We start from the raw sequence: 12,964 nt of genomic DNA, 5'->3' as shown, positions 1-12,964 counted from the left end.
TTGCCAGCCTACCATATAGTAATAAAAACCCACTGCTGTAATCTGAGTATCTGCAGGCTGCAAGGCGACCAGTGTTTATAGGCTGTTCCATAACTCCACTTGAGAAATTTAACAAGCCATACTTACCCATTTGCCAGATTTGTGGCTTCTCTCATCTGGGCTATTAACCTGTTTACTAGATCTGCCTTTCTCTGGTTATAAACACTCACAGATTGCTGAACTTGCAATGGAACCATCTTCTCAAACAGGTCTGCAATTAAAGTAGTATAAATCACTGAAGTTGCACAGTGAAGATAAAAGGGCACAAACATCTTCACAGCTCTTTTGTACAGGTTGTACTACAGAGACTAACCTAAACAGTTTAAGATACTCTTCCCCACTCCCCAAGATGTCTTAAAATAAAAAAAATTCTATTTCTACAGGTCTTTAGATTTCAGTTTTTAAGACTGAAATAGAGTTAGAAATAATGAAAATGTATTATATTCAAAACAACTGTAGGATTACAAACCAGGTCTTCCTTAAGGATTAATTTCTAATTTTGCTTCTTTAAAAGGAAGAAAATGAGAAAGGGAAGAGAGGATCATTTTTCAGAACTCCCCTCTACAGTCAAACTGAAATTTTTCAGCTTTATGGAAGGCCAGCAACTAGGTCAGTTAAGATTGTACAATTTGATACCTTCCCCTCAGTGTTCCTTCTGAAATTAAAAAGGTTGGTTTAATATAGAAAATACAGTTGCTAAGAAAATCTTTAAGAGAAGGGCACGTTGCAGATAATGATTTTCAACCTGTGGTTGAAAAGTACCTCCCTTTTTATCATCAAGCAGTAGAATATCATAGAACCATAGAATTTTTGGGGTTGGAAGGGACCTTTAGAGGTCATCTAGTCCAACCCCCCCTTCCCCTGCAGCGAACAGGGACATCTTTAACTAGATCAGGATAAGCCCTTTCCATCTAGACACCTATTCTTCTTTATCTTAGGCAGGATATAGAACAAAGTAGAAAAGATAAATGGAATTTTCAAAAACACTGCTGTACACTTAATACAATTCAAAAGTAAACATTTACTTTTTCATGGTACAAACTAACTTTGGTGGCCATGTGTTTCACAAGGTAACAGCTACCCTGTGCACTCCGAACACTTCACTTACCAGTAAATTTCTGACTGAGGGGAACAACAACAGGAGTAGACTTCACAAGACTGGCTTTTCCAATGGACTCCAAATCTTTCAGGTCAGGAACCCGGTCATGGTAAATAAAGTCATTGTCCTTTTTGGCAGCTGTAAGTGCACGGTTGATTTTGTCAACCAGATCTTTAACATTTATATATTCATCATAACGAGATGCCACTGTTTTCACCAAGTCTGCCGCATGCTAAAAGAAATAAAAATACAGTTAAAATTAAAACAGTAGCTTTTCTTTCTGCCGTTCCTATATACTTAGGAAAACAGATGAGCTTCCCAGTTAGCCAAGTAACTACTACCTACATATATGATCAATATTATTTCCTTAAGGAAATATGTTCTCCTATTATGTATTAAAAAGGAAAAAGGAGATCTTACTCATTAAAATAGCTCATCAAAAAAAAAGCAACCAAGTTACTACCTCACTATAGTCTCACTATGACTCCCCAAAATCCAAAAGAAGTGACCATGAATTAGTGACAGTAACACTTCAAACACCCATTCACCCCAAAAAAAATAAAAGCACCACCATGTCATTTTCATGTTGTTCATGAAACCCACACCTTGCTTTTGCAGGTACTGCAAATTGTTTCTCAACCCTTGCTCACATTCATGAAGGAAGAGGCCAGCATCCTGCTTTTCACATCTGCCACTAACACCCACCTACCCCTGAGCTCAGAAGCTACAGAAATTATGCTGGAATCCTACTGCAAATTATAATAAAATACAAGATCTGCTGTCTCTTCACTTCTGTCTGCTCAGCCTAGATGCAACCATGAGGTATCCTGTTTTCCTACATCTAACCTACTGCAGAAGAGATGCAAGACAAAACATTGTCTTTTCATAGAATCATAGAATCGCTTTGGTTGGAAAAGACCTTTAAGATCATCGAGTCCAACCGTTAACCTAACCCTGCCATCCCACCACTAAACCATATCCCTAAGCACCTCATCTATCCTTCTTTTAAATACCTCCAAGGATGGGGACTCTACCACCTCCCTGGGCAGCCCATTCCAGAGCCTGACAACCCTTTCAGTGAAGAAGTTTTTCCTAATATCTAACCTAAACCTGCCCTGGCGCAGCTTCAAACCATTCCCCCCTTGTCCTATCATCTGTTACCAGGGAGAAGAGGCCGACCCCCACCTCACTACAGACTCCTTTCAGGTAGCTGTAGAGGGCGATCAGGTCTCCCCTCAGCCTCCTCTTCTCCAGACTAAACAACCCCAGTTCCCTCAGCCGTTCCTCGTATGACTTGTGCTCCAGACCCCTCAACCAGCTTGGTTGCTCTCCTCTGGACATGCTCCAGCAATGCAACATCCTTCTTGTAGTGAGGGGCCCAAAACTGAACACAGTATTCGAGGTGCGGCCTCACCAGCACCGAGTACAGGGGCACGATGACTTCCCTTGTCCTGCTGGTCACACTATTCCTGATACAGGCCAGGATGCCATTGGCCTTCTTGGCCACCTGGGCACACTGCTGGCTCATATTGAGCCGGCTGTCAACCAGTACCCCCAGGTCCTTTTCCACCAGGCAGCTTTCCAGCCACTCTTCCCCAAGCCTGTAGCGCTGCATGGGGTTGTTGTGACCAAAGTGCAGGACCCGGCACTTGGCCTTGTTGAACCTCATGCAGTTGGCCTCGGCCCATCGATCCAGCCTGTCCAGGTCTCTCTGCAGAGCCCTCCTCCCCTCAAGCAGATCATTTTGATTGTATCTGTTCTATCCTGATCACATTTGTGTTGTGAATGTGTAAAACAAAATACCAAGCAGCAGTGTCAGTCAAGGTTTAAATAAACTCACAATTCAAAAACTCAAACTTCCTGGGATTGTCAAGTGAAACCTGAGCTACATTATAAGTGAAGCATATTTGAAATTTGCTGAGATTTTTGCCACTTTCCATTGTGCCATAAATCACAAAACAGTAGTTTTGGTTTGAGACAATACTACAGTCTAACTAGCATTTGCCAGAAACAGAAAATGAGAGGAGAAGAAACAGTGGTGTGCATATATACTTTAATTTGGAAGAATGTACATTAATCTTCCCCCCCAGTATAATCCGTCTTTGTTCTAGCTTTTAAAAAGGGAAATAAAAAGAGTATTACTTTATAGCAACTGCATTTTTCAAAAATGCATCAAAAAGGATACTAAACCTCTAATTTAGATTAATTATGGAAGCAGTACTTTAATAACTATGGAGAACAGGATTTAAGTTTCATCTTACTAAATCTTTTAAATAAGACGACACAGGATTTTAACTTCTGACTACATGCTACTCATGAAGCAGGGCTTATCGCCTCCTGCAACTACCTGAAAGGAGGCTGTAGCGAGGTGGGTGTTGGTCTCTTCTCCCTGGTAACGGGCAATAGGGTGAGGGGACTGCCAGGGCAGGTTTAGGTTGGACATTCGGAAAAATTTTTGTCAATGAAAGGGTTGTCAAGCATTGGAACAGGCTGCCCAGGGAAGTGGTTGAGTCCCCATCCCTGCAGATATTTAAAAGACAGGTAGATGAGGTACTTAGGGATATGGTTTAGTGGTGGGATGGCAGTGTTAGGTTAACGGTTGGACTGGATGATCTTAAAGGTCTTTTCCAACCTAAACGATTCTATGATTCTGTGATTCCCTAAAGTAAGTAATAATGGAGTATTTCCCTTCAGGCTTCATTTAAAAAAAAGAAAAAAAAAAAATCTTTAACTACTCAGCATGAAGGGACACTTCCTGTAACACAACATGAAGAAAAATCACAGACACAAGCTAATCTACTATCAACTTAACAACAACAGTCAATTTGATATAGCCAGACCTGTCAAGGGTGAGCACTAAAAAAAAAAAAAAACCAAAAAAAAAAAAAAACCAAACACACGAAAAAATTCTATTACAGTAGAGCCCTAAAAAAAAGAAATCTGCTATACAGGTTTGAAACTCAAGAATAATCAAGAGGTGCACCTTCATCCATCACCTAGTAATGTAGTCACAATATAACAACTTGATATTAGAAGTTCATATAGGCACTTAATTGTCATGCAAGCATACAAAAAAGTTTCAAGCTCCATCCCGCACCAAGTCAATAAAAGCATAATGATAATCTTCAAAATGTCAACATAATAGTCTTATATGAAAGTCTCCCAACTCTCCTGCCTATCAATAAATAAATATTGCACATGGATCCCACAAAGTCAGTCGAAGCACCACTGCATTTCCCCAACCCCACCCCACCAAGGACCAGGGGACTTGAAGAAAGTAGTTATTTTTAGCCCTTTTATGCCTACTGCAGTTGAGAAGACTTTACTCATTACAACATCTATATCCGAGTCCCACTAGAAACCAGATACAGATGCAAAAATCTTTAAAGACAATTTGTAGGTTTTTCAAGATTTATTCAGATTTAAATCAGGATTTCAAGAAAGGAGTTAGGTATAGACCAGGCAGAATTTTTAACGTTTTGAGGATTTTTTAATATTATTACATAGCAAAATTCATTAACAAATCTGTTATACCAGCTATAGCTGGTATAGCTAGGAAGCCTATACAAACATAAAGATAAAGGCTTAACATGTCAGGCAGTATCAAACTGCGCAAAAGTCATTAAAATACATCTTTATAAAAGCTACAGAGATACCTCTCATCTTTGCAGCTGCTAATAATTTGATTCATTTGATAAACATGCTCTGCAATTTTTGAATACGTTTCATTCTTAGTTATATGAATTTTAGAACTCTGAGCTAACTTTTCAGGATTTAAAGTTATCCCATATTTTTTTCCAGAGAAGAAAAAAATTTACCCACCTGTAATCTCCCAATTTCTTCACCAAATTTCTTCTGCTGTTTTGCCAGGATAGATTGATGATATTCTGCATTGGCCTGCATAATGCAGTGCTTTGCAGCCAGAACAGGAAACACCTCCTGGAAATAAAAATACTGACCAGGGGAAAGTCCAACCACATTAACCACCACAGACAACATGGGATGCAGGAAGAAAAAGGAAGAAGAAAAGGAAATTAGAATCACCCAATTAATGGTTTAGATAGGTTAAAACATTAGAGGTAAATGTCAGAGACCACGTGACTTTGCATGGATTGAATCCAGTTTTGGCTTGTTTTTTTCTTAATCTGTTGTTGCAAAATTCTTAGTGTCCATTATTTCAGATGAACTACAATTTATATTCAAGCCATGAAGTCGCAACATTTACTTCAAAGATTAGAAGTGCATGCATATATTAGAAAGGATAGTTGCAAGAACACACCCAAATGCCCCCAAGACAAAGCCAAGACAAAGAGTTCTTAAGAAAAGGGGGGGGAGGGGGAAAGACAGGCTTTTGCTCTTTTTTCTTTTTTTTTTTTTAATTTAACAAAGCAATTACACTTAAAACAGCAGCAGGGCTATCAAGAAAGCAACTCTAAAATTATGACAGCAAAGAACAAATAAAGATGACCGATAACTATTGACATGGAAAGCAATTTAAAAGCCACTTTTAGACTTCCATATAAATGCACTTATCTTTGCAGGAGTACCAACCAAGACATGAAGAAAATATTATGCTGCAGCCCACAGTATAGGCATGGTCTTTGATCAAGGATTTGGCCTTACTGTTTTATTTCTTAAATCAAGGAGCACTGGAAAACCAGAGTGATGTTTTAAAGACCTCAGTATATAAAGACGCGCTTATTGACATTTGTGCAAACTTGCTGCCCCCAGAGATTGAAGAAAAAACCAAAACAAAACAAAAACAGGGAAGAAAAAGCTGTCTGGGAGGCCATACAACTGGAGTCCGACTCATCAAGTCAACCTCTCTTCGCACTCCTAAACATGTAATTGTTCTCAGAGCTGGTGTTAACTCACAGAACCAGCAAACCTTATTATGTTCTTTCAAATAATCAGTTGACAGATTACTGTGCAGATCTATGGCTTAAAAAGGTCCGCAACAACAAAAGACAAGGCAATGGGTTTATTATATCTCATTGCCTCTCAGAAATCAATCATAAACATAATACCTAAGTGAGAAATCGGCCCCATCTATAATGCACTTTAGTACCATAGCCCTTACCTACACAATTCCTATCATTATCAAGATTCTATTCTGCATTAGAAACCAGAGGGGAAAAAAAAAAAAAAAATCGTAATTTTTTTCCCCCAGAGGGAATAAAAGTGCCTTAAGCAAATACTTCAGCAATTATTTGACTAGCATATTAAGTTATCAAACACTTCCATTTATCACTGATAAAAATATTTTTAATAAGTTTTCTCCTGTATTTTTAGTAAATCTAGTATATTTCACATTTTATTTGTAACAAGAAAGACCACTGCAAGCTGGAATAGTTATTTTAGAGTTTTGAAACTACTACTGAATGAAAAATAACTGCAAATTAACAAGGGATGCTTCCCAGGGACATTCACAAAAAAAGCACTATGGTAGACAATCTCCTACCTAGCTAGAAATAAGTTTCAAGAGTCTGACAAATCAAGGGTAAGTAAATTTTATCCAGCTTTTACATATATAACACTGCATAAAAGGTTTTCTACTATTTTATGATTCAAACATAGTTGACACATTGAAAACCAGCTCATTTTTAAAGTACTTGTTTTATATTCAAAGAGCATGAAAAAAAAAAGATCCTTCTGCGTCTTGCAAAAACAACAGCACTCAAATGAACAGTCAAGACTAAACTGAGATAATTTACAAGCACCAAGTTGTTTTGGGGTGGAAGAGAGGAGAAGGCAGGCAGAAGGACAGAGGACACGCTGACTTCCACTCATGTTTTTCATTAACAGGTAAGTGAACAGCACCACTGTATTCATGCTGTCAACAGGAGAGCAAATTTCACATGAAAACATTGAGACTAGAAGCCAATTAAACCCCATTAGAAAGTGTTAGTGTGAAAAACAGATTTAGTAAGGCATTAAGTACTAAGAAGGCAACCCTAAATGCTATCATAAACATTTCAAGTTCACTTTAAATGAAATGTGTTGCAAGTAAACACACTTCATGTAATAAGATTTTACTTAAGTTAAAAACAATGCACTATCTTTTGCCTCCCAGATTCATCACCGTTTTTCAAATTACAGGTTCATTTCCCTTAAATGTAGCAGTATGTCAGCTTTTCTTCAGGATACATTTCCAGTGTATTTCATCAAGTACAATATAAACAATAACAGTTATTCACAATAACAGCAGATCCCAGATTATTCCCATGAGAATTACTAACCTTGGGCAAAGTATCTTTATATTGACACTGTTTGTAAGCATCACCATAGTAATCTGCAGCTTGATTAGCTAGTTTAGCTATGATACCATCTTTCATTTTATCTGGGGCAAGGGGAGAAAAAACAAAGAACAATTATGATTTATCATCAGTTTTTACAAGCAAACAGGTAAATTACTTCATCCTCAAACAGCAACAACTGCATTCTAAAGGTATAGCTTTACATTATAGCTCAAAGGTAGGATCCCATTCTTCTCTTGACATCCAGCAGCAGTTTCCAGATTTTCTTCAATCACGACACTGAAGGTTCATTCAGTTGCCCAGGAAACCTTTTGGCAGCTGCTGGCATTTACACAGGATCAAGGGTGATGCTTTACCTCAGACCAATGGTAAGCTGCCACTAAAAACCGAAGTTCCACTCTGACAGCTTGTTCCCAGCCCTCCCCTTGTGGCAGCACAAGCATTTCTGCAGCCATAGTCAAAGAATTTAGCTGAAATCTAGTTAGCAACAAATAGTTAATTTGCAGCAGGATCTGTTCTCTAACCCAACTCCATGTCAGGACTCCCAAAAATTTGCAGAAGTGCAACAGAAGAGAAGGAACTGGCCCTTTCCACGGCAGTCCACGCCACTGTTAGCTTACAGCAAGTACAGAAACATCATCCCCAGACATAAATAACCACAGTTCCTCCAAGTGGTATCTACTACTCCATATCAGAGCTGCATGTGCCTAGCAGCAGTGGTATTCCCGGCCTCACATCCTCACCCTGTTCCTAAAGCTGAAACTGTTAAAATAGAAACATGCTGCATCTATCTTTACCTCCTTTTATAATCACCTCTGGCCTGCACTAGCAATTCAGCCTTCCAAGGCGGCAGGCAATCAATGCAAACATCGGCCATCCACTCTAAAATAGCTACCCTTACAAACAAGTATCCTCTGACTCAGGTGATTTTTATATACTGCCAGATTGATAAGCATGAGTGGGGGGTACAGGCAGATTAGGAAGTCTGCAGAGTATGCTTAATTGCCAAAATTAAATCAAAAGAATTCCCAAGTGGGCTGCTCATTCCAGCATATTCACACATCTACCTACAACACTTCAGGCATGACCTATGATGTAATGTATTTACCTTCCTCAAGAGAAATGCATTTAAGGTATGCTAGAAAGATCTTTTCACTGTGGAACAGAATTTAGATGACAAACGGAGAGAAAAAGAGCTTATGAGATCTAGCAACTTACTTCTTTGCTAAAATATTTCTGTCCAGTGAACTAAATAGTTGATAAAACCAAGTAAGATCAAAACAGATCGTCTTTCTAGCCCCACCTAGTGAGTGGTAGTTGCATCTTCCTTCATAGAGAAGGAAAGAAAAAAATACTGCCATATTAACTACATTTCTATTAACAAAGGAAATGTTACAGGAGACTCATTTGTCCATGCAGACAGCTCAGAATAAATCTTTCATGATCAGAAGCTTTAGTTTTCACTCGCATATATTTAAAATATTGCGGTTACAGTGCAAGCCTTCAGATGGAATAGCAAACATATGCAGACTTAAAGCATTAAGAAAGGCTCAGAAATTAAAGAATTGATCTGTAGTTACGCAGTGAAGTTAGATTTGACTGACCAGTTTGGTTTTTGCCAAACACTTCCACTTTCTTTCAACTTATGAATAAACTCAGTTCTATCAGAAATAATACTATCAGCTGATAAACTGATAAATGGACTGTCTCACATGAGAGAAAAACCTGAAAATTGCAAGTAAGGTCAATAGCCAATGCAGCAAGAAGCTAAATTTGAGTTTTCAGATCAAACTCTTAAGCATTTCCACTTGAAAAATAGGTTTCTGAAGATAATCATGTTATCAAACATGATTCTTCATAAAATGTCTTTACTGCCAAAATCTACAGCCTCCATATTCAGATGACTTTACTGTCCTTCTAACACTGGCAGACTTGTGTTCTGGGAGTAGTGACAAGAATCTTTAGTTCACTGGGCACATGAGGGTTTTGGATTAGCCTTGCTTTATCTTTTCCATGTTGTGAATAAGAAGAAACCAAGAAGATGACAGAAGGATCTATTTCCCATGCAAAATGAGTTACATGTCTGCTCGTGCTCTGAAGAAAAGTTTCAGCCATGTCTTACACAAATGTATTTCAAAGCAATGTCCAAATAGCCAGAGACTAAAATACTGCTACCAGCATGATAAAGAACACAAACATAATTTATCAGTTGGCTGAAGGACAACAGTTTGTCTTTGAGACTCTCCTAAAGGCAGTAAGGCTACAAGAATTTTCAGGAATCTTCCCTGTGAAGAGAAGAAACATCCCGGTTAAGATAACCCTTGTCTTCCTCCATTGTATTCCAAACAACGTGCGGAGAGAGAGGAGTTGGTGGGCAATCACATGACCTCTATCTCCTTAGTTCTACTTTTAGATATCTGTAATTTCTAGATGCACAACTTGCTGTACATACAGAGAGAAGAGCAGAAGAGCAAAGAGTAAGAGATCTTGTACTGAAAATAGTACTGTTCCACAGGAAAATTCTTTTAAGTGTATGTTCTTTAGTAGTTGTATTAAAACATGCAGCCTCTGAATCAGTAGTTCACCATCAGCCTTTAACAGTTAGGGGCATAATTCTTTGTTCCACCTGCAGAATTTCACTTCCCAAGATAAATGGGGCATTCTCAAAGTTAGACCAGGTCAAAGAGTTCCTCTCTTAAAAACAGGAACAATCAAACAGAACTTGTTTCCCCTAAACTCTTAGGAAATCTCCTTTGTTTCCTAGCACAGTCATAGCTTTCCAAATTCTTATGAAATCATTCCCTGAACAGAGGAAGAGGGGAGTAGTGGTAAAACTCCTATGCACCATTTCTAGTACTGTCAGTTCTTTTAGAGAATATCTTTTGTTCTCAAGGGGAAAGAGGAAAAAATATAAACCAGCAAAATCCTCTATAAAGATGAAGACTAATCATTTTGGACATAAAAAGAAAGGAAAGGCACATGGGACAACTGCAGCATCAGGTGAACCTTGGACAAATTCTTAAGTTGCATCTAAAGTTTGTGTTTAATGACCTTCCGTGGGGGGGGTGGGGGTGCAGGTGGCAATCAGTGAAAGCAAAACCAAAAACTTCTGAAAGGCCCTTTGCAAGCTCTTAATAACTTAAAACACTTGTAAACTTTTGTGGAAGTTGTAATGAGGACATAAATATACAAGCCAAAAATTAAGATATACCTCTTGTAGCTTTCAAGAAAAAGACTTCTTGGGCTTGAGCCAACATAATAAGACTTAGAGTTCCAACTGTGTCTGGAGAGATGTCCACTGTAGGTTCTCGATTCAAGGCTGACAAAACAGTGTCTTTAATGTGTTGGAAAGCACCACTCGCAAACTAAGTAAAACAAAATAATATATTATCATTCATGTCTCCAGATTTTTTCTCTTACAAATATAATACATACAACAATTAAAAAAAAAAAAAAGACATTTTTCTGGTGTATGGTCTCCCATTTATTATTTAGCCACTAAAAGCAATTCCTCATGACTTGTTCTTGAAGTCACTTACCCCAACACATTTATCAAGATAGACTATAAGTAAAGGTATATTGGCTACACCCAACGGTATAAGAACATGGAAATTTTAATGCGTTCCACAAAGAAGAAAGATATTATTACCATATGACTTGTTAAAACTAAAATTTTTACTAGCTAAAATTATTAAATCTTAAGCTGAAGGTTGTTACCAACATACTTGGGGGAAAGAGCATTGGGAACTGTATGGAATGAAAACCTTCAAAGCTGGTAAATAAATGTGAGCCATGTCCGGGTACTTCACTGATCCACCTTTGCAATTAAGACAGGCAAAATACGTATATACATAGCTTTAAAATTGAGACATACTTATTTGATGTTCTAAGATTAATATTTCTGAATTCCTAAGCATAAGCAGGGAGCCTCTGTACCTGATAGTGCTTAGCTGCAGCTTTCAGTCCTTCATCATTATCTAGATTCTGTTCTGCTGCAATCTGGCTTGCCAATGCTCCACAGTTGAACAAAACACAGGTCTTCTCATATCCCAAACTTGCCAGAGCTGCAATCAAGACAGACAGTTACCCATACTGTTAAGAAAATAAACTTCAGTTCTCTAGCATCCTACAGATGAGGCCAACACAATTAGTATCTGTACTTCAAGATATCAACAGTTTCAAGCAAAAAAAAGCAAAACAAAACACACAAATCCCAATCATACTGAACTACTGAACATTTAAAGTCAATGCCATCTTAATTCTGAAGACTTTACACAGTCTAATCTAGTACTTCCGGAAAATGTTTCAACGTGAGAAAATATAGAGTGGCATAAAGCATAAAAGCCACAGAATGAAAATCTACACAATACACAAAATAATTTGAAAGTCTTTCTAACTAGAGTGCAGCTTTTTGTCTCCAGAAGATAAACACATGCGTTACTGAAGTATCATCTGAAATATGGATTTTCACACATTAATCCCTTTGCAATAACCTCCCAATTACATGCTCTTACTGCATCTCAAATGCAGATTAAATATCCTTCTCTCATTGAGGGCAAACATATTTACACGCCCTGTCTTCACTACCTACTGAAATGCACGGAATTTTTCACCTCAAAGCTATTGTTTCAGACTGAAAATGCTGACAAATACCTTGGTTATACATGTACTGAAACAGCTAAGGATTTACTTAAAGTCCACAAGACAACAGTGTGGTTTGTATCGACTCGGCTCCTGTAGTACTTCACAGTCCCACAGGATGGAGCACACACTTCTAGAAACAGTGATAGCTGAACAGGAACCATTTTGAATCTATTAATTGCTTTCAAAAGGTTACTGGCCATATGCTAGTGCTGGAAAATGTAAAGACTGCAGATACTAGTTTCCTACTACAGTTAAAAAGTGTCTAGACACTCCTCTTGGGGAATAAAGAAAACTCAACTAGTCGATTTTCAATTTCACAAACCCACGTACAAATTCTAAGTTATCCTTAAAACACAAAGGCACTAGAGAGGCACATTTGTTTCACTTCATTAACATCCAGCTACATGTTTATCTAACATATCCTTGAAGTTTCTACGTTAGTGCTCCCTGACCTGCATTAAATTTTCAGAAAAGCAGCCACAAATGTGCCATTTTTCCCCGAGTGAAAAGTTACACAGTCACTGTATTTCATCGAGATATTATTTATCTAGATAATCTTTCTTGCTTGGCTTATTTTCCAGAATTTTTCTAAAAAGAAGATCTTGTACAACTTACATATCATTCAAAAGACTAAAGCAAAGACAAGAAAGGGAAGAAAACATGGTTTTAAAGTTTCTGAAGTGCAAAATTACTTTATATGCAGAATTACTTTATACTCCAGACTGCTTCTCAAGTGTAATTCACTACAGTGAGAACAGCTGTTTAGCAATATAGATTTTCCTCAGACTCATCTGTTTATAGCTCTACCTATTAACTTAAGCCAACATATTTCGGATTACATGGCATGCTGTGAAGTGGGTCACTTTTCAAGCAGCCACAGTACCCGTCAGCTACCCCTGCAATACAGACTTGGGATTTAGGGAAA

The 12,964-nt window shown here is 38.0% G+C and overlaps 1 protein-coding gene across 1 annotated transcript in view; it reads right to left on the bottom strand.

Moving 5' to 3' along the window:
* Positions 1 to 12,964, bottom strand: part of LOC104128275 (programmed cell death 6 interacting protein) — a 41,246-nt gene that overhangs the window by 10,458 nt on the left and 17,824 nt on the right. The window contains 6 exon segments of the mRNA XM_035896570.1: positions 127 to 250; positions 1,148 to 1,370; positions 4,961 to 5,077; positions 7,378 to 7,478; positions 10,607 to 10,760; positions 11,332 to 11,459. Coding sequence (XP_035752463.1) covers positions 127 to 250; positions 1,148 to 1,370; positions 4,961 to 5,077; positions 7,378 to 7,478; positions 10,607 to 10,760; positions 11,332 to 11,459 — 847 coding nt within the window.

The sequence above is a fragment of the Egretta garzetta genome, unplaced genomic scaffold (assembly GCF_000687185.1).
Source record: "Egretta garzetta isolate BGI_Z169 unplaced genomic scaffold, ASM68718v1 scaffold170, whole genome shotgun sequence".
NCBI lineage: Eukaryota > Metazoa > Chordata > Aves > Pelecaniformes > Ardeidae > Egretta > Egretta garzetta.
Note: the sequence above shows the minus strand (reverse complement) of the source record. Positions and strands in the feature narration are given on the sequence as shown.